The 25,795-nt window shown below is 40.5% G+C and overlaps 1 protein-coding gene across 1 annotated transcript in view; it reads left to right on the top strand.

The window, feature by feature from the left end:
• The window catches only part of tmtc2b (transmembrane O-mannosyltransferase targeting cadherins 2b), a 91,412-nt gene that overhangs the window by 60,650 nt on the left and 4,967 nt on the right, over positions 1-25,795 (top strand). Inside the window, exons 3-11 of the mRNA XM_062421238.1 lie at positions 1,069-1,915; positions 3,779-3,893; positions 4,388-4,473; positions 6,211-6,395; positions 7,708-7,786; positions 10,458-10,579; positions 16,142-16,223; positions 18,417-18,531; positions 23,003-23,066. Of these exons, the coding sequence (XP_062277222.1) occupies positions 1,069-1,915; positions 3,779-3,893; positions 4,388-4,473; positions 6,211-6,395; positions 7,708-7,786; positions 10,458-10,579; positions 16,142-16,223; positions 18,417-18,531; positions 23,003-23,066 (1,695 nt within the window). The remainder of the gene's footprint in view (positions 1-1,068; positions 1,916-3,778; positions 3,894-4,387; positions 4,474-6,210; positions 6,396-7,707; positions 7,787-10,457; positions 10,580-16,141; positions 16,224-18,416; positions 18,532-23,002; positions 23,067-25,795) is intronic.

Below are 25,795 nucleotides of genomic sequence, written 5' to 3'. Positions count from 1 at the left end.
GGAGGAATAAAGGGAAACACATGGCTCCTTGGAGATTTTGATTCAGACAGCTGAGACTAATTGAACAAACCTCAGCTGTATAGTTCATGTATAGATAATCTATGTTTTGTCTAATCTGTTTTTCAGGCATGGTTCAAGTAGAGTCTTTCTCAGAAAGTGAGTCAATACTGCAGGGCACAAGTGGCTTCTGCTATTATTATTATAATTATAATTTTTTTTAGGATTTCCAACATGAACAGAAAAAAAATGTCAGTTGGTCTTAATAGTGGAAAGCGCTTGTGGGGAAATATGTCCAGTCATTTTTCAGTGACCTGCCAGCAAAGTATTAAACAACCAAACACACTATAAATATTTCAGAAGTATTTCCAGACAGCATTTGGGAAAGTGTTTAATATCAAATCTGTAATATGATGAATGTAGTAGTCTTGTTTGTTTTGATATGTCTAGGGAGGCGATGGAGCTCAGAGGAAAAACAACATGCATGAATGCATTGATAGAAAGTTATGATGTCGGGTCACTATTTGCATAAACAATCAACAAATTGAGTTTGTGTGGATGTTTCTGGCTTTAATAAAACAAGTTTGTGTGCCATTTCTTTTTCTCTGTCGTCACGTAAAGCCTGAACAACAAAAATGAAAAGATGTCACTAAGCTGATTTGTTTTTGCGTCATGGGTTTTTAAAAACATCACAGCATCCAAAACAAAACGTATTGGTATTGATATACATATAAAAGCTCGTCAACTCTTTATTTATTAAAGTGAACATTGACCACTCTTTCTGTGCCAGATGGCATTATACAGATGTGCCATCATGACCATATGGTGGTCACTTCATTCATGAGGTGTTGTTGAAGTTGAAGGGATTTAAGATCAGACATTCCATTCATTAATTTCCAATCCACAGTCTGAGTCAAAGTAATTGTAAGGACCCAGAGTCATAAATATTACAATCACCCAGAAAACTAGTTTGCTCTCAAATGTGCAGTATATTTTCTCCAACGGTTGTTCCTTTCCTTTGCAGTGGATTGAGGATTTGAGCCCTGTCTCTGTGTTTTCTTTGTCTTTCAGAGAAATAACGTTCACCTGCTGCTGAGTGTGTTTTTGCTGGCAGTCTGGGGAGCCGTCCTGTTGGCCTGCCGCTTCTACTGGATGGGCAACAAGCCCCCCAATTTTTCCAACTCTGACAACCCAGCAGCCGACTCCAACTCGCTCCTCACCAGGACATTAACCTTTTTCTACCTTCCTGCCATCAACTTTTGGCTGTTCCTCTGCCCGGACACACTCAGTTTTGATTGGTCAATGGACGCCCTGCCTTTGATCAGGAGTCTTGCTGATTGGAGAAACTTTTATACAGCAGCCTTTTACCTTGGATTGCTGTTGTTGGCTTGGTTCAGTCTGTGGACGCAGCAGACAGCCAAGGGAAAGGAAACCAATGGTAAAGCGCATCATTATACCAATGGCAGGAATGGGAACAGTAATGGACACAGTTACCAATATCATGAACATGAACAAATTAACAACTCCCACACAAACACTCACATCAATAGTGCGCAAAATGGTACCAAAAAGCACTATGAGAGCAGGACTCCCCTGCCTACCTCTGAAAATGTTGTGGTGTTCTCTCTAGGCCTGTTAGCTATCCCTTTCCTCCCTGCCACAAACCTGTTTTTCTACGTTGGGTTTGTGATAGCAGAAAGAGTACTGTACATCCCCAGCATGGGTTTTTGCCTGCTGGTGGCAGTGGGGATGAGGTCCCTGTACGTCCGACTACGACGCAGGTCCTCCAGGACAATGCTGGTGTACTGCAGCGCAGTCATTGTTCTTCTTTTTGGTGTCAAAACTGTTTTAAGGAACCGGGACTGGGCAAATGAGGAGATGCTCTACAAGTCAGGGATTTATGTCAATCCTGCTAAAGGTAAGGTTGAACTCAGATGCATGCTTTATTTACTTAAGCATACACACAGGCGCAACTGCTCTAAAATACTCACATACACACTTATTCACATGGAGAAAACACATTTTCTCACATCAAAACCTCCCTACCAATCTTTTTTCAGTGTCTGAATAGTGTGAGTGAGGTTTGAGGAAGGGTTTTTTTATTTGATATTGCATGCTGCCTTTCTCAGTCTACTGACACCCTAAATAATTCAAAGTAACGCTGCCTCAAAATGTCTTCTCTTCATCACTCAGCCTCACTACAGAATATACAAGCGCTCATAAGTTGAATTTGGTGCCCCAGAAAAAAAACGAGATTGGTGTAAATGGTGTTAAACAAGACAAACTTAATTCTTCAGAACTCTCTACAAAGAATACAACTAAGTTTAATGTCTTTATCACTCTTCTTCATACACCCAGCATTCAGCCTGTCTAATGACAAGAGATGCCCTTTCTCACTTGGAAAGGCACCATCACTGCCATGGCACCCGTGTCTGATTGGCACTTTCAACAGGAGATGAAATATTCAACAGCCTTCAAATTCAAGGTCACAAGGACACAGATTCTCATCTAAAGTGTTGTTCTCAGCGCTGCTGAGCAGAGAAGCAGGGCAGGGACTTTCAAGGCAACAGCAGGACACATTGTGTTAGCTAATTTCCCTTTCAGATTCTGCAGAGGAGCTGAGGCATGACAGCTGTTTGTTTTGGCAGGCCATCAGCTGAACAGAGCAGCAGCAATGTCCCCAACTCACATTCATTAAAGCTAATATAAGATTTGAACAGAACCCAACCTCAAATAGAGACACACTCCTTGAATTGTTGAAGTGTGAAATTTCACAGTACACAAAGAAACGCTTTACTGTAAAAGAGGCTTCACAAAGTCTTCTGAACAGGTGTGCATAACTGGACACACAGTTGAATGAAGGAAGCTTGAGTTTTTTTCTGCTGTTTGTCTTTATTTATACTGACTGTTCCTCTGGGATCGCACAGATGGAAGGATTTTCAACATTTAAATAAATACATTGCTTAAAGGCACGGTGCCTGTTTAGCTCTCTAATCACGTCAACAAAAGCAGCAGGATTTTATCTTCCTATTCTACATAACAAGTACAGAGAGGGAATACAATCTCAGGTTTTTTTATAATAATTTTCTCTTGTGCATTAATGCATAACACCATAAATGCTCAACAACCACATTAGGCCTGTCTGTGTGCATTTACTGTCACATTTGTTGAGAAATGGTGTTGAATCATAGCTTTTGGCAGGTTTGTGCAGTGTATAATCTAGACTGACTCAATGATTATATTATGTTTGCAATAAATATTAGGCATGAAAGTGCACTCTTCAACTCTTTACTGTTGTTACTCTCCATCCAGTACAGTTCACCTTGTTCCAGCACACCCTCTACATTTACTTTCACACTCGAGAGTCTCTGCACAAAATGTACAAAAGCTCTTAGCACCCTTATTTCATCTGTCAGTTACTGCACTGTGCCATTCAACGCTAATGTCATTATCTGTGCAAAAGCACCGTGGTGGTCTCCTTTTCATACACACTCTCATAGGAACAAGTGGTGGTTTTGGCACAAAGCTCCCCTGGTGTGTCATCTCTCTTTACTCATACTGTCTTAGCACACCAGCTGCATCAGCCGAGCAACATCCTCCATAGAGGTTAAAAACACTGAACTCATGGCAGTGAGTGGCTGTGAATAACAATAGAAAATTATGACTTGCCACAGACATTTCACTCCTGCTGCTTTAATTTAAGAGCTGTTTAAGATTCTTTTTAAAATAGTTTTTTATTGTTATTCATTTTACTTAACCTTTTTCTTTTGGGATCTATCAGCATGGGGCAACCTTGGAAATGTCCTAAAGAGCCAGGGCAAGATGGAGGAGGCTGAGCAGGCGTACAGAAATGCCCTCTATTACCGCAGCAACATGGCTGACATGCTGTATAACCTGTGAGTTTGTGTTTTATCATTGTGTGTGTTGGTGATTATTTGGTTGTCATTAATGGTTGTCCATAAGGCTTTGAAATGTCCTTTGTGCTTAAATACTTGGTTTTCTGTAAATTGTGTCCTAACAAATGCCTTGTCTCAATTGAGTGTGCATGAACATGTGGAGGAGCTCTCTTTGTGCACGCTTGTGTCCATTGATCAGATCTGTTCTCTCAGAGGAAGTGCCGCCTCGCCTTGTATTCCCCAGAGTGCTTTCTTTCTGACAGCAATATTAATGATGCTGTATTAGCCTGAGGGGGCACACAAAGCATCCACAGCCAATAATCACAGTGCGCTCAAATGTCTGTGGTTCGCTAAGATCTAAATATATCTCCTCCTCTTTTTCACCTGCTTGTATTTTTGTCTTATCCTAACAGAGGCGTTTAACTTTAAATACCTCTGCTTTTGAGTTTTGAAGCTCTATCCTTCTGATCCGTCATTCCTTTTGTCTGTTCCAGCGGTTTGCTGCTACAGGAGAGCAACAAGTTCTCAGAGGCACTCCACTACTATAAGCTGGCCATTGGGAGTCGGCCAACTCTGGCTTGTAAGTACAGTTCTTTTTATTGACAATCTCCAGCTCTTGTGGTTGCGGCTGTGCTGTGTCCAGGCAACATTGAGCACATGCTGTGGTTATGTGAAGGGAGAGGAATAGGTGGCAAAGGTCAGTGGGTATATGGTTTATTTAAACATTCAGACTAGCTTTCAAAGCTAAGTCATGTCAACAGATCAAGCAACTGCATGATGTCATTCATTCTGAATTCAGGACATCACACCCATTTTTTTCCTAAAACCACCTACACCTTCTTATTCGTCTCTTCCTCTCCTTCCAATCCACTACATTTTTTGCTGCTTTCCCTGCAATTACATTTCCGTACACTGCCATCTTCAGCAGGTTCCTTCCCTGATTAGAACAAATTGCTCACAATCTTACCTGATCATGCAATAAATTAGCTCCCCATTGTTCTAGGCATCAGTCAATGACAGATAAACAGAAAATCTTAAACATCTCTTCCTTTCTTCCCCGGATTAATTAAAGACCCAATCAAGATCCTGGTTAGACTAGAGAATTTCCATTCAGCGTGCAATTACCCAATCTGTTATAGCCGATAACAAGGTTAATTAATTACCCTAAGCAGCAGACACATTGAAGGCAGAACGAGAATGTGACAGTGTTTTTCAAGGTTACACCATTACTCACGGCCTAATGGGAGCTAAGTCACACAAACTGTAGCCTGTTTTATTAATTATGCAGAGTTATCCTGAATGTGATAAAGTCCTATTTGGTTCCAGTCACATTTTATGCATACAGTGCACAAAACAATCAGTTTGGAAGGCTGGTGAAAAAGACTTGCTTTTGTCTATCTGTGGTTTTCTTTATCTGTCCCCTTTTCGGTGCAATGGAAAACAGTCTAGATATTGACCATAGAGTGCAATACCCTGCAGGATAGATAAGACTGCGATGTGTTAGGATGTGGAATAAAATAATGTCATTTTTTGAGATAAGAAATTCCAAGGACAGGAGAGGAAGCCGTGAAAAAAAGGGAATTTGATTCTAACCCCTCTCCCCCCAAAAACGCTATTACTCGATTATACAGCAACACCCTACAGAGAAGCCTTCCAGATTGATTTGCTGTATGAAGTTAATTTATTCCAACAGCCAGACTTGATAGGGAGTTGTTTAGAGAGGAAGGTCCACAGAGACTAATTACTCTTCAGCTACATATTGACTATTAGATGTTGTCTTCGACCACTCATGAAAAAGTTTAACAAGCCTCCAATGTATCCCAAAGGATGCATGCGAAGGTCAAACATACAGCATGAAAAAGATCCACGGAACCACGGTGGTTCATTGTTCCTCCCCTAAGGTGTGTCTCAAAGCAAAATGGCCATTACTCAACTTGTCAGCACCATTGCTCTACATGACTTCAGTTCAGTTAAAGACACATTTGCCCATTTACAGCAAATGATTACACTTTATGGAAATACCTCTGCTCTTTGAGGAAGCTCCCCAAGAATCCTAGCAGTGTCAAGGATTCTGCTAAGAGCGCCAACCCTCTACTTACGACGTACATGAAGATTGAATACTACTGTAAATACAAAACTGAAAAATAGCACTCAAGGAGAAGGTTGAGGCGTGGGAGTTGTGGTAATGATAAGAAGAGTCAGGTTATAATGGCCGCACTCTGTCTGCAGATGTATCATTCAACATTATTACTGAGTTCAAGTGCTCCGCCGGTACTAATGCCATGCTCTGTGCTTTCTTTTTTTGTTTTCCCTACAGCGGCCTACTTGAACACAGGCATCATCCTAATGAATCAGGGTCGCCTAGATGAGTCCAAGCGCACTTTTCTAACCTGCGCTGATATCCCAGATGAGAACCTGAAGGACCCCCACGCCCACAAGAGCTCAGTCACCAGCTGCCTGTACAATCTGGGCAAGCAGCTCCACGAGCAGGGACATCAGGAGGTAATGATCCCAAATGAAAAATATATTCCACATTTTCCTGAAAATCCTAAGAGATGCATTTATGTTTGAAAATGTTTTAGCATCTGGGCAAACAAATAGCAGCTTTCAATTGACAGCAAAGATCCAAAGCATCACACTGTGTTCATTTAAACATCATTTTACCAGACAAAATGCGCATCTTAGACTTAGCTCTGCTAGTTATTGGCTCAATGTTGAATATCTGGAATAACTTGCGTGTGTATTCTTAGTGATAAAGTTTGGAATTCAATGTGAAAGTTAATATGGCATTTATCCATGGTGGATGATAGCTCATAAAAGAAAAAGAAAAGAATAAGAAAAAGAAAAAAAAATCACCAAGCAAAAAGTTAAGATGACATTCATTCAAAATGTAGTTGTTAATAACTTTATAATGTATATTTTGGCCACCTAACATATAAAATATAAAATATCCAGATTGCATGTACTATATACATTGTATATGCACAAATATATACCTATCTCCTGGCATATTTTGTACAAGAGACACAACACACAACACACATCACACACTATAATGAAATTCCAAGAAGTGCTCCTTCACATAGAGTACATGCTGGAAATATTAAACCATGGTGAATTGAGATAAAATGCAGGCAGTTGCCAAAGGAGCCTTTTGGGGACACTGAGAAAATGCTCAGTTTTTTATGGACATGTTCCAAAATTGCTTCCGTCATAGGGGACACAATGTTTTGTGCAGATAATCCTCAGGCTGTTTCTAACAAATTCACTCTCTTTCATGCCCCTAAAGACCTACAGTGCTGGCTAAAGTGACTGTTTTTCCAGTGCTGCACATTTATATTGTACACAAGCACCGATGCTGCTGATTCAATCAGGAATGAAGCAGTAGCACTGCAGATTCAATAAAGGCTTTTAAAAATTGTTGCATGCTAGAGAGAGTGTCCCACTTCCTCCGACCTCTCACTGGAGCATTCGTCTCAGCAATAAAGTACTTCCAGCTCCTTCTACCATTTAAAATGTGAGGAGCTCTGAGGTGAATCGCTGGACCTACTCTCTATGCATGCTAGAGTGCATATGTGACATTGCTGTAGTCGTCTTAACAGCCGTGACACTGAGGATAGACCCTTTCTGCTTGGCTCTGTATGAACCAGCCTCCCAGCGACCCCCAATTCCACGCTATGTATTCACTGTGTCAGGGCCCCGGCTGCAGGGGAGGAATGACTAGTTACCCTAGCGCCAGTCTCTCTGACGGGGTCTCTCCAGTCTCTAATGCAAACATCCCCCACCTTCTTTTTTTTATTTGCTGCATTCACAGGAGGCCCTCTCCGTGTTTAAAGAAGCAATACAGAAAATGCCAAGACAATTTGCACCACAGAGTCTCTACAACATGATGGGTAAGAGCTGCTTTTGATTCCTCACTTGAAGCATAAAAGCTGTTGTTGTTTTTTTCATGTGAAATAACAGATAGCGGAAACAAGGGTAAAAGGTTATTTTTGGGAGTATTTCGGAGAAATATCCTGCTATATATCATGCATTTTTGCAGTTTTTTGTTATTTGCGCCCTTTAAGACAAGTATATTCTGGATAAGCAGAGTCTAACAGAACCAGCGTTAGCAATTACTCATCAGAAATGAGTAATCACAAGCAAGCCCAGGAAATCCATTAGCCCAGGGCTTGTAGTTTTTGCATCCCTGACTTTTCAGGATGTGCCACAGAAACAAAGGCAAAACCACTTGTGAGCTTAAAAGCTGTAACAAAACCAACAGAATAATTGCTTTTGACTATAGTCCTTTGTTCCTTAATGAGTAACCATTTAAATATATAGAAAACAGAAGGTTAAACATTTGGTATGACAAATGCTGTCGCAATTCAGAAGATGTTAACTCTACGTTCCAATTTCCAGTCGTGAATCCTAAAGCTGGGACTTACTTTAAGCCCTTACGTGATAAATATGATGATGAAAACAAGGTTACACTCATTAACTTTCTGGTTCTTAAATACTGAAAGAAACAACCCAGTAAAACTAGAGCCAGATAGACATTAAGCTAATTTGATTTTGTGACAGATATAATTAGGTTTTATGCTGTTATGACCAAACCTTAGTAAGATTTTAAATAGCATGTTAAACAGAATTAATTTGCTTTTCACTACCAGAACAACCCATCTCGTTCGATTACAGCTGCAGAACAGCTGCTGCAGGCTCATTATAGTTTCTCTCAGCGCTTTTTCTTTTTCTTGTCTCCCTCCTGCTTTCCCTCTCACCCTCACACGTGCACATTCTTGAAATCTTGGACGTCTGTAATCCAGACTTGGTAGTGCCATGGACGTTGGCAAAATGCAATTTGACAGAGCTACTGAGATTATGTCAAACTGTTGATGAAAACTCCAGTCACCGTTAAGGAGCAGCACAGCATCTGTAATTGAGGCACGAAGCCAGAGATGTGTGATTCCTGCAGCTTAACGTTGTTTCCTCGCTGAACTGAATTTGCACATTTGGCACACCTGCTCATATCTATTTCCAGTTTCTCTCACTGCGCTGCTCTCATGCTGTTTGTCAGACGCCAAGGAGCAGAACCTTTCATCAGACGCAGACCTGGGTGGTAATCTGCGCCCTGCTGGTCTCACTCCAACACCCTCTGGTGGGCTGAGGAATGTTCCACTCCAAGGAGCTGGTTTTCAGCTCCTTGGATTCGATGTCACTTCTAATTGCACGTTGATGTTTGTGCTAATCTCATACAGCGGTCTGCTGCCAGGAAGGCGAGAAAAATATTTTGGCTGCCTTTAGCCACATCAACAAGTGAAGAGGTCATATCAAAATGGAGCTACAGTATAATACAGCTGTATTACATTTAAAAAATGTGTTTTACCTCTGAAATCCAGATAATCCTGTCTGTAAACACATTAAGAAAGTTATATTACCCTCCAGTGCTATCAAGGTTTTGTTCTGGAAATATTTTTTCCATATTTTAAAAATGTCTTTGAAAAGCTATGATAATACAAAAGCTTCAATATGGATATGAGCAGGTACATTTTGATATTTTGATATGCTATAATCCATTACTTTGCTCTGGTTGTTGATGACATTTTCTGATTATGAAGTTCCAATACCATACCACAGATTTCCAACTCTTGCATCTGATATGTAAGGTTGTACTTGCGGATATCATCTTGAAAATACATTCTCATGGATTACTTTACATCCCAGGGAAAAGGTCTTAAGCCTCAAGCTGTTTAAAATGAGGTTATATCTTAAATATGGTGTTTTTTACATGCCTGTGTGTTAAGAGGTATCATTACATCGTGTTACCGCACATTCAAAGAGGGTGTTAGTGTGTCACCTGTTGCTTATCACATTTTCTTATCAGGGAAGTGATTGACCCTAATCCCCCCCCCCCCCCCCCCCCAAAAAAAAAAACAAAGTCCCCCAGTCAGCTCTAGTCTAAACAACTTGTCCAGTTCATGAAATTAAGTAGTGAAATTTTAACACCTGTGACGCATTCAGTCAGTTCCCCAAGATATGTTAGGATGTTGATTTGAACTGTGTTGTGTCCAATTACCAGCCGATGTTGTCAAATTCTTGCAATAATACAGGTGTTATTGGATGGCTTTGAAACAGGTCATTGTTTTTACAGGTGCTAGCAGGCAGAGGGTCAGATTTGGTGGTGGGGGAGGTATCAAATGATGTCTGACAGATGAGGGAGATTGAGAGAGTGTTATAGACTAAGTGATATTATTATATAGTTGTTTAAGCCACCCACTGAACTGTAGTGTTTTTTGGGGGTTTTTTTTAAGAAATAAAAACTTCTTGAAACGCTGTTGTGAAAAATACGGAAGGTAGACATTTAGTATTTAGTATGAACATTGCATTTTTAACAAAGGCTAACCTGCAGTTTCTTATTTCAGTGCCAGATATTATCATACAAGTGAAAAATATATAAATATAGATTTGGCTAGTTTCTGGCCTTACCACCACTCTGTCATCCTCAGCAGAACAGTCGGCAGATGTGCAATTTCTTAACCTCTGACAGCTTGACCCCTGACTTGAATCCTAATTTTGCTCTCACAGGAGAGGCCTACATGAGACTAAACAAGCTGACTGAAGCTGAACACTGGTACCAAGAGTCCCTGCGAGCCAAGCCGGACCACATTCCTGCACATCTCACCTATGGCAAACTCCTGGCTATGACGGTAAGACTTCATTCTTTCGTGTCCTCTCTTCTCGTGATTTTTCTTTAAAGCATGAATATGTTGCTTTTGAGAGAATAAATTACAAATTCTTTATTTTAAAAATCTAACATTATGTTGTAGCATCTAATTTAGCATCCAGTATTATGTAATTGCCACTCGTGGCCAGCAAATGTTGTGAAGGTAAGGATTAAGACCCAGCATCAAACTCATACAGTCAACTAGATTAAATGTTTTCAACTATATCACTAGCTAACAGCAATTCTTCCTGTTTGGTTCAGTGCTTAAGTTCCTTGCTCATTAATGTGTGTGCACTGTGCAGGAATGCTGTTAGTCAGTCACGTCCTTATCAAAGCTATTTCTGCTGGTCTGCTGAATTAACCTCTGCATCGACTTCTGATCTAAAGCCTGACTTGCTGACATGCCTGACCTCAAATCCTCTAACTTTTTGTATCCCTGAACCAATTTTTATTCTCTACCTGTCCTCTCTTGGGTCTTTTCATTACGCTCTCTCTTTCATCTCCTCTGGCTTTTGATCAGTCCTGTCTAGTGCATTTCTGATGGTTGCAATATTCCCCTGAAGTTTCCACAGTTAATCAATAGTGTGAAAGTGAGGGAGAAAAAAAATGATCACTTTGAGTTTCTCAAGATGTTCCTGTCATGGAAAAATAATTTCCTGATTAAAAGTATTTTCGTGGCTACTTTTTTTATTCAACTTTCTGCTTAATTCCTTGTCTAAATCTTAAAAAAGTAGCACAACAAGCTGCTTTGGATCAACAGAAGCATAACAGATCAGGCATTTGGCATGTTTGCAAAGTGAAATATAGAGAAAGAAATTAAATCCAAACGCTTTTTCTAGGTCAACAAAGATAATATCGTTTAAGGGTCACACAGCTGACCTGTGTTTCGATAAGCTAAGACAAAGCCATCTATGTGAAAGGGTCTCAGGGCACGAGGAGATGGTCCTGTGGTTAGGTCATATCATTCAGTCATCAGTTACAGATCACCTCTAGATAGGCGTTATTGGAATGGAGCCGGCCTCGGAGGAGCAGTTAGAGCTGAATTGGACTGTCAGCGCAGAAATAAACAAATTAGAGGAAGAGTTGCACAGAAGGCTAAAAGAAGGGTGGAGGCTTCTCTTCAGCTGACACCCCTCTCTCCCACAGTCTGGGCCCTAATGAAAGGACGTAATTGTGTTCAAAAAACCCAGAGCAGTGGGATCTGGATTTCCACAGAAAGACTAGACTCTTCCTGGCTCCGTCCCCTCTCATTTCCCGCATGGAAACAGAGTTCTTTTCAAGTTCTTTTCATTTTGAATCTTTCCAAAATTATGACATAGTGTGTATCAAAACTGATACGGGGGGAGGAATTTCACAAGCACGTCATTTGATCTGAACTGGCTGGAAACCCCCTATTTTTCATATCAGCAGTTAACAGTTAGCTCTTAATCTGATATCAGTCTTGTTTCTTTCTCATGGGGGTCATGCAATAACACCATTACCATAGTGTATCCTCTGTGAAGTCTTACAGTTCATTTTGTGTGTCTAAAAGTGGATAAAACTGTAGCACCATACTAGATTGATTTTCCCATCTGTACTCCAACTGAATGCCAGCTTTAAGAATAGTTCAGCCGACATCACAGCTAAAAGTCGCTTGTTAAACTGACATGAATTCCTCTCTGCACAAACGCCTCTGGACCTCAAAAACCATCTGAACCCAAATTCTGTCAGCAAGGACAGTGTAGGGGAGTAACACAATTCTTTAGAGGAGAGCAGAAAGACTTAGTGAAGTGGACTCGGGGGGGAAGAATTCAGTGGGCCGTGAAGAGAAACTCATTTTATTTAAGAAAGTGTTATTGATTTTGGAGGAAAGTAGAGTTCGAACCTGCAGGGATACATCTCTCTAGATCTCTGACCATGATGGATGGAAGAAAGGTTTTGAGCTTGCGTGATCCTTTGAGTCCAAATAATGCCATCAGAGAGGTGGAGTCAGTTGTTAGGACGGACTTAGAGCCTCTTCATCCATGCGGAAATTTTAAAAGACAGTAGATTCTTTATTGAAATGTGTCAGAAAGTTTTTACCCATGACTTTGAGTTATACCCTTTTATGTATGCTGTTTCTCTTGTGGCTATAGCCTCTGTCCCCGATGACAACAGCATTTAAGCATGATCAAAACCACTTCTGAAGGTTGTCCAGCCCACCTGCCCCCGCCTCTATCATCCCCCTATCTCTGTGCTCCCTGCGGCAGAACTATGAGTGATGAAGATGCTTTAGATACTGTCAGGGGTTTTCGAGGTTCAGGTCCCTGCGGGAGAGGCGGAGAGACTGCAAGATAAGGCTTGGCAGCAGGGTCAGAGAAGGGTGAGGGGAGGGCGATGGAGCTGAGCTGCTAGCTGAGGCGCAAAGAGCAAAGAGTCACTGTGATTTGTGGACAAAAGAAGGACAAAATAGGGGAGGAAGGCAGAGTTAATCACACAGATCAGTATCACCCCCCTGCTGTGCCGACCCCTGAACACCTCCGCTGGCGCTCCGGGGGATCAGGATGTGTTTCGGGTTCCGTGTATACACCACAGGTCAAAGATGGACATGGCCGCGGCATGGCTTACGATATTGGATTCGGTCATCCACTAGTCATTTCCTTCAGGGAATACGAGGCAGGCTTCATTCATAATCACCTCACAGAGCCAGAGCTACATCTGCAGTTTATCTAATGTTATCAGGAGATTTGAGGTGTGAGGTATGCACCAATAAACTCAGCATGTGTGACAAAACTGAGGGCATTGTACTCACACGGAAAGTAGAAGAGGGGATGGCCCGTTGCTATTGACAGTATCTCCATCCTCCCCTGATTTTGTTGGCCTCAAGGTACTTTCAGAACAACAAAGAGGTTGCCATTTCTCAAAATGTGTAAATGGAGTGACAGCAAGCAAGCAGTTGGTTCCATTGATCCTGATGTTAGTTGAGTGACATGCCTTCCATTAACACTCACTAGAGTAGGGGAGTGTTACATTTAGTAGTTCAGGGTTTACATTAAAATATCAACAGCCGAAAAGTCCAATGAGAAATATGCCAATTGCTGGTTCAATAAATATATTTAGTAATAGCATATTGAATACCCTGATATGGTGTAATCTATAGTATGTTACCAAGACAACTTCAATATAAATGTATATTTTGTGAAAGTTCGGTTTTGCCTTTGCTTTTAAGGCAGTAAAGATTCTCCAGTAACAGTCCTGCGCTTTGGCTCAACAGCAGTTAATATGACTCTGAAAAGTCTTACTGTTTTCTCTCAGGTAACGTTACATCTAGCATAGCACAGCGAGCATCAGCCTGGAGCTCCACTATTAAATAACATGTAATTGATCAGTAGGAGGTTTAACTTTTCACCGGCCCTGGTCGGAGGCAGACTCACGGAGCTGCAGCTGCAGGCTACACGCTTGGCTGCCTTAAATTAACAACAGCAAGGCTATTTGTTTTATTTTATTGTTGTAGCCCATATGCTCAGTTCGAAAAGTTTGTGAAGAGTTCATTCCTTTAATAAAATACATTTGTTGGATCATTTGTGTTTTATTGCTGTTTAAATGTAGGCTATTATATGGCTATTTAAAACATATGTCTGGTAGTTTTTCTATATGGCCAGAAATCTGGAATATTAACGGCAATATTGGACATCAAAAAGAGGATAGGTCACCAGTCAATCACCAGGCTAACATTGTGTGTAGAGACACACAGCCATTCATACTTACATTCACAATTATAAGCAATTTACAGTCACAAGTACCTGGAGTACTTGGAGAGAACCCACACAGTTCTAAACAGTATTGGGCTATATCTCAGATGAGGAGAGGTAGGTGACTTCTGTTGGAAAGAGGCATTGTGAAAATGTTGACTTAACAGAGGGAAAATTGAACACCAATACTCATTCGGTTACCCTGATTATTCATAGAGGCTGACAGATGAGCCAAATGACTTATAATCCATAAATTTGCAGATGAAAGAAAAGTTGCCAGGTTTATGAGGTCCAGCAGTGAAGTAATATAGCATGTAGTGTAGCAAATTGCCTCTCTAGAGATTAATAAGAACAGTAATAACATTTCCTTTGAGATGAGTAATGAGAAAGGGGCAACTTGTTGCTTTTTTGAGGTTTGACCCTCGTTCGTCATATAGCTTATTCTGGCCACGGTCATACTTGTCATAATCCAAATCTTCTATCCATTCACAACTGCAAGTCATTTCAGTGTGTGAAAGCTTAATTCTGAGGTTTACCAAACAGACATAGGCCTCTGTTATTATAAAACCAGCTGGCCCTCAAACTTACAAATTCTTCCATCTGTGAATACGAGTATAAAAATACACAAAGATGATGCTTTTCAGACTGGAACGGTGATCGCTACTTGGACACCATCATCTCTATTAAACATATACTTAGCACAGGCTTGATTTTCCGCAGCATCAAGGGAACCCACACTCAGATGTTTACATTAGAAAATTATGTATTTATTGAATCTGCAGTTCACTCAAAATGTATATGCTTGACTAAGTATACAGTCATTAACACTAGACTGTACTGATTGGATGGGAGCCTATTCTATTTGACTAAACAGAAGTAATTTGCTTTATTTCAAACTGAGCTCAAGCACATTATTTTTCCTGGCTTATGCAATCTTTATGTATTCTTCCTCCATCTTTTTCTGATGATTTGGCATTTTATCTAAAGCTTTTATAGACGTGTTAAATCTCCATTTTTCTTATTTTATTTTATGCATTATTCATGCAGTCTTTTAGAGCGAAACACACACTAATTGTTGCATTGCTAATGCTAAAACATCTGCGTTTATAGATGAGTGCACATTGTTAATTGTTGATCAGATGACATCTGGTGCCCAACGGAGAACAGGAATGTGTCAAAGTCCCAGCTGGCACCTCTATTGGCCAGCTGCTCTGTTGTCTTTGAGCTGTGATTGGTTATGTGTCAAAGACTTAAGGGAGTTCTTGAGGTCCACAGGGCTTCAGGGTTGCTTCTCTTCATCGTGTTATCCTCACCCTCCCAGTATAGATTAATTCAAGCTCTCCAAAGGCTGAAACAACAACAAAGATCCATATAGATATATGAGTTTGCTGACCATTTCTCTTTTTTTCTGTCTCTTTACTCTTCTTTCCTTTCCACTCTCCTGCTCCACTTCCCCATTTCCATTTTACCACTCTCTGTCTTGTTTCATAGCGGTTGGGCCACACACACCGGCAATCTGTGGTTATGCTCTGGAAGTGTTATTTGAACAGATAAAAGTGCGTAATGAATGAGCCTTTGCCCCGCCTGGTCTGCTGTGCCAAGCATGACAGTGTGTACTATGACAGCACGACACATGAGCTTGAAAGAATAACACTGGTGGTACATGTGTTTCATGTCTATTTATTAAGATTTACTGTTAAAGTAGGTCTGCGGTTTGAAGGGGGACATTAGGTATTCACAAAGGTATTTTGGCTGTTTGGCTGAGTGTGGTATTTTTACAATGAGTAGGCGAGGAGCAGTTGAAACAATAATGACACTGTGTTTAATCCTCTCAGGGGCAGAAAACAGAAGCAGAGAGGTACTTCCTGAGGGCCATCCAACTCGATCCCGCTAAAGGCAACTGTTACATGCATTATGGTAAGTAGTAATATTTTTTACTTTCATTTTACCATATCCTGACTTCATTCTTATCTCTTCAAACGTTTAATTTGGCAATTTAACACATACGTGCTGCACTTGTCTGCACAAAGGCAGGAACTCAAGGCACACATGTTGTTCAGACAACAGTGTTGGCCGACCCCTTTGCCATCTCTTCCTCCAATCAGGCATGATGTCAGTCTGTACGTGTTGGGGGATCGTGAGAAGAGAGGATGATTTCCTCCTATTGTTCTTTGATTTTATGGAACTATGAAACGTGACAATTGCAGCGTCGCTTTCGTTGCATAAACCAAAAAATATAAAATAAAGACTTGCACAAAGCAATATCAGGTATTAAAAAGCAATAGATATACTTAGAGGGTTTCTTAAAATAATATAGTAAATAAATGAATAAATAGCCAAGAACTGAGTATTGGTGCACTTTTGCTACAATCCATGTCTTCACAAATAAAACATATATGACATAAGCCTATGAATGTAGTCTGTAACAAAATGCAATGCTGTCATTGTGACACAATATAGCCAAAACTTAATGTTGATCTAGAAATGGACATTTATGTTGTAAGCTGATCTGATGCAATAAACACATCAGGCTTAAGAGTCAGGATTTCATGCCACCGACACAATTAAAACATCCATTCACTGCTATTGTCTGCCTGTGACAAGCAGCATGCCTGCACACAATTGGAGCAAACCCAGAGTGACTAATCAACTGAGCCATAATAACACTCACGCCTTGACACCTTTTTTTATTTTTTAACTGCATAGCACTGCAGCTTTAAGCGGCGAATAGAATAGCACGTCCTACCTTAGTTGGTGAGAAGATAATAATTAATGGCAGGCTCCTCAGTATGATGAATCCCCTCTGGCTTAGCTCCACTGTTAAACACTGTCACTACATGAGCTAGCAGTATCACCCGCTGGGAGGTTGTCATGCACCTTCGCTCATCCTCTGCAGCGGCCTCCTCTTCTTGCCCCTGCTCTCCACTGGAATCAACCTGCTCATCTGTCCAGACTTTTTCCTACTCCTCTTCATTTGGCAGTGGACTGTTAATGATATTACAACAGTTAAGCATGCTAAATGGATTTTGCATGGTAGTGGCATCAGTATTTTTGAATAAATATATTAAAATATTTTGCAGCATCAGCTTTGAGGTTTTTCTTTTCTTTTTCTCTCTGACCTTTTCCACTTCACATTTTCCTTTTTTGGGACATTTTCTGGACTTTTTTTTTTACATTGATGCATCCACTTGAAGGGGTTGGAGGAGGATAGTGGTAGCTTCATGAACCTGCCTTACAGTATAAGAACCCTATTGACAATAATTACAGTGTAACCCCTAAACTCAAAACCAATACCATATATTGGGTTTCTCATTGTCCAATAAGTTCTTTTCTGAACTAGACCTTTTACGATTCCCCTAAAAATCACACTCACATAATGAACATGAACAGTTTCACCATCTGTATACATAGACCGACTCTGTAAAATATTTCGTAATTACATCAGGGCAGTCCAGGACACTGAAATTGATTCAGGGACTGACTTTCCTTTTTAACTTGTTTTGAAATATCTTTCACCCTCGATAACTGCTGAGGTGTTTGTAACCTGCAGCTGTTATACACTCAGTGATAGTCTGAAGTCTCATTTTAAGTCTGTCTCTCACCTCAGGCTTGTACAAATGGTTTCAGTTTCATCCACATTTATTAAGGAAAATATGCATGGGTTCACCTGGTGGTTTAGCATCCTGGTACAGTAGTGGGGCTAACCAAAGTCAACAGGGTATTAATTCCTCTCTAAACCTGGCCCTTACCAAAAAGATCCAGCCTTAGTTCACGGCCTTGTCAGGCTCCGATAATCCCATCCCATGAGAGGTTGACTGTAAAAGCAGCCACGCCTGTAATAAGACACAAACCTCCTGCAAGAATCATTTTCATCTTAAAGAAACAGATCTATCAAGGCCAACTAATCTGAACAAATGGGTCTGAGAGATGGCCAAAGGGTGATGGTATTTTGCACGCGTGTCTAGTGTTTCAGCATATTATTGCCGGGGCAGACCAGGCTGTCCCTCCTCATAGGCCAAAGCCAACACCTCTGGACCGTGTATCCCTCTGTGCTTTGGTAGAGATCCCTCAGTGTTTTAACAGTGCTGCTTTTCTCTCCTGCCCTGCCAGGTCAGTTTTTGTTGGAAGAGTCACGGCTGCTGGAAGCGGCGGAGATGGCAGAGAAAGCTGCACGCCTCGACGGCGGGGAGTTTGATGTGGTCTTCAGCGCAGCCCACATGCTCAGGTGAGTGTTTAATTGGACACGTGCTGGAGAAAAGCCCCAGCACATGCAGAAAGACAGTGTATGTATTTGGATGAGATGGGTGGGCCAGTTTTCCATGGCTGAGTAGAAAGGAAAGGCTATGTATGAGAGAGGGAGGTCTACTGTCTGCACGGTTTATCCAGGGGCTTACGCTACTCCTCAGCCAGTGTGATTTACTTGGCTGTACTTTGTAATCCTCTTCTCTTGCTGCAGTGCCAGCCTCTGAGCTCTGGTTTGTCTTAGCATGCTGTGCAGCTATGTATCTTCATATGCTCTCGCTCTTTATCTCTCTCCCACTCTGTCTCACTATTTCTCTGCTGGCCCCAGCTCATACTTGAAAGTCGGCTTCCAAATCGGTGCAAGGTTCAGCCGATGAGCCTCGGCAGCAAAGCTTTAGCAGCCCACAAGCTCTTGTGTTCTGAATGCAAGCCATGAGTGGAAATTTGTAAATAAAGCCATGTGCCAATTTACAGTATGCTGCTCCACTGACTGAATAAACCTACAAAATTATATTACTGAGTGTAGAGATTTCCTTGTTTGCATTGAAATTACAGCTGCCTGTTGAAAGGAGGGTTATTTTTAAAACTATTATTGCTTATCTTGAATCACCAGTGTTTGGTAAAACCACTGCTTCTTTACCCAAGAGCATTGCTGCACAGCTCTTTGTAAGATTATTTCCCAGCTGCTTTAGGCATTGCTCTTCGCCCACTAGTCTGTTCATGCAGGATCTTCACCACCAACGGCTTTCAGCATCTAGAGCCTCTTCCAGGGTCCAGACCCCTGGCAGCTAAAGAGAACTTCAAGCTGCGATCAAGCTGAACTTTTCTCCGCCTGCTTGGCATGGGGTCTCGCTCCTCCGCAGCTCATGTTCTTTATGTGTTTGTCTTGGACGCAGATGTGGAAAGGCTCTCGGTTGGTGGGGACACAATTGAATTTACACAGGGGGGAGGGACAGAAGCTTTCAGATTTGCAAATGTGTTTTATTGCCCTCTTGGGCACTTGGTTTTTGATAATTCAGCTTCCAAACTAGTAATGGTCTTCTTCCGTCTCTGAACAATTGTTATGATTGTGTTTTTCCTGCTAGCTCCGGTTTGTAGTGTGAATGCAGGACAGGAAACGCTGGATAATGGTAGGGCCATGTGGGACGTGCTTGTACCTCCCATTTAATGTGTCAAATCAGTGAAAGTATAAAACTACATTGTGATGTGATACAGTAAAGTACTATCTGTAGATGTTGGTGCCAAAAAAAAGACACGCCAAAACAGACAGGAACCACTTATAGTTAACCTCATACATGATGCCCATCCAAAGCATACAGTATGACCAATATAATAATAGAATACCCCAAAGAAAGAGTACTTTATATATTATTATCATGTCATAATATTAGGTATGCCAATTTGTGCATATTTGGTTGTGTCAGTGTTTCAACAAATTGGTTTAAATCAGTAATTATATGATGGTAGAAACTGGTTGCATGTTACATTAGGTGTACTGCATGTATTGTACTCTCTTTAGGGAAGATGTCATTCTAACAGAGAGAATAAAACATTTATTTCTGTACTCAAGACAGATGGGACAGCTGTATTTTAAGCACAAATATCTGGCTGTTGTTAAAAATGCAGTTTGTACACTCAGTCATCAGAATGTAACAGTGTCACGCTTATAAGCTGTCAGTGTTGTGATTTTACATGTCTGGAGTTAATAAACCGTCCTCAGACAACATGATGTCAGGGTAAGAAGATCAGTGCTTGAGTTGCTGATATGAAATATGATCAGGATTTTTCATGCTTTTGTCATTAATTCGTGATACATTTTCCCATATTTCTTCTTTCCTGTGCTTTTTGTCTCACACTGTTCCTTGGGCTTAAACCCAGGCAGTGGTTTACATACTTGGCGTTCATTGCCTTCTGCATTCTCACAACCCACAGTCAGACAGCCCTTGGAGGTTCTGCTTCTCCTTTGGTCATGGTGTGACAGCTCTCCAGTTCTCTTCTGATAATGTGTTCATATAAATGTGATAATGATATTATAGAATTAGATTTGTGCTTTATTTTTTTCTCCGAAAGTTGCGCTTTCTAAATATTATGCTGGCAAACAAACATATGGTTGTGGTTGGACGTGAAACCCACATTTATAATCTCAGGACAAATTCAGCAACTCAACTTGGGGTCTGGATCGCTTGTGGAATGTAAAATGCTTCTTTGGAGCACAGTTGGAAAAATTAAATTGCACTGAAAAAATAAACAGCACTAGCATGTTCTTGTGTGTATGTAAAGTGTGTGTGGATAACATGAAAGATGAGTAATTTAAAGGACCCCTCTTTAAGATTTAGTGGCATCTAGCAGAATGGACTTGGCAGAAATGGAACATGATATTCATAAGTATATTTTAATTAGCGTATAATCACCTGAAACTAAGAATCTGTCATGTTTTCGTTAACTTTCAATGAGCCCTTTATATCTACATAGAGAGCGGGTCCTCTTCCACGGAGGCCGCCATGTTGCACCCCCATGTTTCTACAGTAGCTCAGAATGGATATACCAAACACTGGCTCTAGAGGGCATTTCATGTTTTTCCTGTATTTCGCAGCTACTGTAGATTGCCCTTCATACATTTGAAGGGGAGCAGAGGGATATCCAATTTGTTGCAAACTGCAACCTCTCCGCTAGATGTCACTAAATCTTACACACTGGTCCTTTAAGATCAGAATCTTTGTTGTTGTTTTTTTCTTACACACATCCTTATGACAGTGAACGAAAAATGCATGCCCATTCCTGAAGTTTTAAATTGCCATATCATGTGTCACTTCTTGCCATTAATTAGTTTTGAATGTCAGTTTCTAGTATCAAGACTCTCTGTGGACTTTCAGGTCATGATTTCTGCTATATTTTCATTTTTAAATAAGAAGAAATGTGAAAAAAATGTGCCCTCAAAATGTTAAATTTAAAGCCCCCCTTCACTGAAAAATATGTTTTGCTTATTGTTACTTAACAATAATGTATCTGCAGAGTTTAGCAGACTTTCAAATTCCTCTGCTGACATTTTGTGCCATCACAACTACCTCTGATGGTCCAGTATGCAGCTTACACAAGTGTGGTTTGGACATTTGAAACTTCCAGTACAGATATGCTGAGAATTAACTTTTCAGTAAAGAAGTAGACATTGTGCCTCTAGCACTTTTAAAACAAAACATATTTGTATATTCATAGATTTTGGATTTTTATGTGAGGGAGAATGAGCAGGAATTTGTAAGTAGTTTATTGAATTTTTGGTTGGAAAAAATAATATGTTGGGTAAATTATTATTCAAAGAAGAGTATTTTCATATATCTTAAAACATGGTGAAGGGGATGTGTAAGCTATTAAAGTTATATTGAGGAAAAAGAAATACAAACCATCTACTGATTGTTCAGTGAGAGATCATAAAAGCATCTAGACCACATAAGACAGTGCCATTGTAACCAAACATAAGTGTGGTGTGTGTACTCAGGCCACTGACCTGGTTATCCCAAAATAAAAGTTTTCCTTTTATCTGGAACCATATGGAGGATGATCCCTTAATAGACTGCGACAGCCTAAATGAAACTGTGGTTCCAATGGTTTCACTTCCTTTGATCATTACGACTTAAGGGGCTCCACAGCCAGCCGTCGTTGGCTCTGTCCTTGACTTTGTCAAAGTTAAATTGTTTGCAATGAGTCAATTGTTACCATCAGTGAAAAGCATGCAGCTGCGGACCGTAAAGGTGATTTCTGGTTTAGCGTAGTATTAATGACAGGAAGAGCCATGTCACAGAGGAGCCACAGTTGCATGTATAACAGTAGGCAGAGCAGTGGATTATGAGGAAGATAAAAAAGTATAATATAGGATATTCCTGTCATAACTGCAGGTTTTATGTCCTGAGGAACGAAGTATTTCTGGTTCCAGGCCTCATGCCGACAAGCCATCTGCCCAAAAACCCTTTTTGTCACAGCGTGGTATTCTACAGCATGTTTTAGTGCATCTGTGCTATCAGATCTGCTGTTCTGTTTGTTATGATATTGTGATTAAATTATTTTATGTTTCCACACTGTTTGTACACCTTCAGTGTCTCTAATCATCTAACATGTCAAGCCACAATTTCCTGTCTGACTGTAAATAGTACATTGAATATTTTTCATCAGTTTGATTTGTTGATTAGTTTTCCTCAATAAGCCACATGTCCTGACCCCAAGGTTCAATTAAAACAGAAAGGTGCTTGCTATGCTTTGCATGGCACAGATGTTATCGAGTGAAAGATGTTATCGAATGAGAAACCTACAGGCGATTGGATCAGCTTTTCTCATCCCTCATGCTGTCCCCCCCTGTTATTTTCTCAGTGACCCCTGAGCACCAGTAAACATACAGGGCCTCATCTGAAGCCGGGAGCAATAAAGATGAGTAATGATTGCCTCTCTCTGTTTTACCTTTGCAGACAAGCCAGCCTAAATGAGGCAGCCGAGAAGTATTACGGACAAGCAGCAAGCCTGAGACCCAATGTGAGTACAGCCACAACAAGTTAATCATCCCCATTACTATTTACCCTGATGGACACTGTGCAATCACAGTCTGGGTGGCTTTCCAATAATCCCATCCATGTTACTACCTGGTCTGCCTTCTCACAACGGCCCTCATTGTCAGTGGATCTCAGAAAAAAAAGAGGGCTAGCTCTTTACTAAGCTCAGAGGTTTGTTTGTGCAGCATCCATCACCAACTTCAAAGGAGAGGCCATGGGTAAGTAGATTGAAAAGAATAATGATAATAACACTCAGTCAGGAGACTTTGACATCTTGAAAATGAATGGGGTCCAGTCTTTGGCAGCTCTGACAGGAGGGGTCGAGTTGTTTAAGTGAGGTCCGCAGTGGGAGCAAAATATGTTTGGCATGTGGTTACCCTGTTTGTTCCTGTGTCTTGATTAGAAGAAATGGGCTCAGGATTAATGATCAAAATATATCTGGACAATGTTATACAGATATAAAGTTTAGTTCTGGAGGCACACAAACCCTGGTATAATACAAACAATGACAAACAAAAAGACCAAAAAAACATGATTGTAAAAAAAGAATACATTTTTAGATTTCCTTACAAGCCATGAAATTGAGCTCCTATCCCCTTTGTTGTTCTCAGTGTCGATGCAGCATTCGTCTTTTAGCATTGTGTATTTTTAACATCTAATTAAACCCAGATGAACGGTAAGGAGAATCATTGCTCCCATTGTCCCAGTTCAAATGCATAAATGAATAATGTAGCAGAATCATAAGGTTTAAGGTGAATTGAGGGAATGTCTCCATTAATTATTTGTTCTTAGTTGCTTTTTATTGTGAGGAGGGTTCAGGTCAGTAGATTAGAGAAGACCACTTGTGTGCCGCCCCCTGATGGATGCGCTCTTCTTTAAAATGAGGATGTTTGTGCTCCCCACAGATCTATTTCAGGGCCAGATGAGTGTAATTTTCACATGACTGCTTCTTGGCCCCTGTAATCATATAAACATGCCATTGATGTCCACATCCAAACGCAGAGACATGTTTTTGTCCCTACTTGGTCACTTTGCCTTGATGCCTTTACCATTTGTATTGCTTACAGCTGATGCACAATTATAATTTAGGATCTTCATCTGTCTTCTTTACCATTATCCTTTGTTCTTTCCGATGCGACTTGACTTAAGCCATGTACCCTGTCCATCTTCATTTGTCATTTCATACTTTACTGCAGCTTGATTCTTCACTATCCAAAGGCTCGGGTGTTTTACATTATGCACATATGTCTGCTCGCTCTGAGTGAGAGAGGACAATTTGCTCCATTCAAGGGATTTTGTCCTTTAGTCCTTTTCCTCTATCTAGACAAGTTAAGTCCTATCAGTGGCTCGAAGTGCTCTGGCTCTTCAACATTTAGATATTCTTGACCTGAATGTCTATCTGGAGTCATTTTGGTCAGTCATTCCCCGACCTATAGCTTCACATTTGACTATCACAGTCTTTATAGCATATGTTGCTTTACAGTCTAGGCTAATATGCTCCACATCTGGCTGTGCCTCCGCTGCTACATGCCAGTTTTGGGAAGGGTAGGCAGGCAGAGAGGTTACAGAGCAGCAGGAAATGAGGAAAAAATGAAAGGTTTTGACAAGGGACCTTTTTCAGTGTGTTGCAAGTGTTGCTAGGGCAAGGAAGAATGCAGAAGCAAGGGTATAAATCACAAAAGTCTTAACTATGTGAAAGTAAGGGGAGAAAAGCTTGGGTGAGGAAAGATGGGAGCCAACAGGGAAGAGTGGAGGAAGGAAACAAAACTGAGGAATTGATAAGTTCTGAATGGGCGAAGAAAAAGAGCTTTTGAATTCCTGCTGCTGCTGCTGCACTGAGAGAAAAACCAGGAGTCTGTTGATTTTCTAACCAGGAGTCTTTGCTCAGTGCTTTATATGTCGTCTCAATCATCAGTTTCTATTCTGGAAGATCTGAGAAAGCTTTTCATTTTAATATGGTGGATTTTTTTGTCAATTTAGGGTTGTTTATCATACCTTCTCATCCTATTAATAGGTCCCTCCTACAACCTGTACCATCTGTAAAGGAACTTTCAATGAGTCATCCTATCAAAAATTCACCATATTGCCATGGGATAAAGATATTGAATACAAGAAGCCTGTACTGCCAGTAATAACCTTCTTGTGTTCATTTGCCTGCCAGCAAATAGATGTTAGGAGATGTACAGTAGTTATTTCTCCCTGTGGCAAGCAAAGTATTACTCGATTGTTGTCATCCTCTCATTCAATGAGTCATACTACCTTATGAACTCACTGACCTCGTGGAAACAGAGGTTGGAGATTATTGCTCTCAGTGGTGAATGTATTCAGATACTGTCATCTAAAAATACTCCAATACAAGTAAAAGTCCTGAATTAAAATGGTATGTTATGAAGTATGAGTACAGAAGTATTATTATATTATTATTATGCAACATGTACTTAAAGTATCAAAAGTAAAAGTACTCATTATGCAGACTGACCTATTTTAGAGTGCTCTTAATACTATGTATTATAATTTATTATAGTTTGTTTTGTTTATCACTAACACGTTCATGTAGGATTATATTAATTATATTAGTTCTAGTTTATCAATGTGGAGCCAATTTTAGATAATGGGTAGATTAATAATAATAGAACTGCATCACATTATATAAGTGTAGCATATGTTTTTATATGAATAATAATACAACTTATTTATACAGCACATACAAAA

The sequence above is a fragment of the Scomber scombrus genome, chromosome 6 (assembly GCF_963691925.1).
Source record: "Scomber scombrus chromosome 6, fScoSco1.1, whole genome shotgun sequence".
In the NCBI taxonomy this organism is placed as follows: domain Eukaryota; kingdom Metazoa; phylum Chordata; class Actinopteri; order Scombriformes; family Scombridae; genus Scomber; species Scomber scombrus.
Note: the sequence above shows the minus strand (reverse complement) of the source record. Positions and strands in the feature narration are given on the sequence as shown.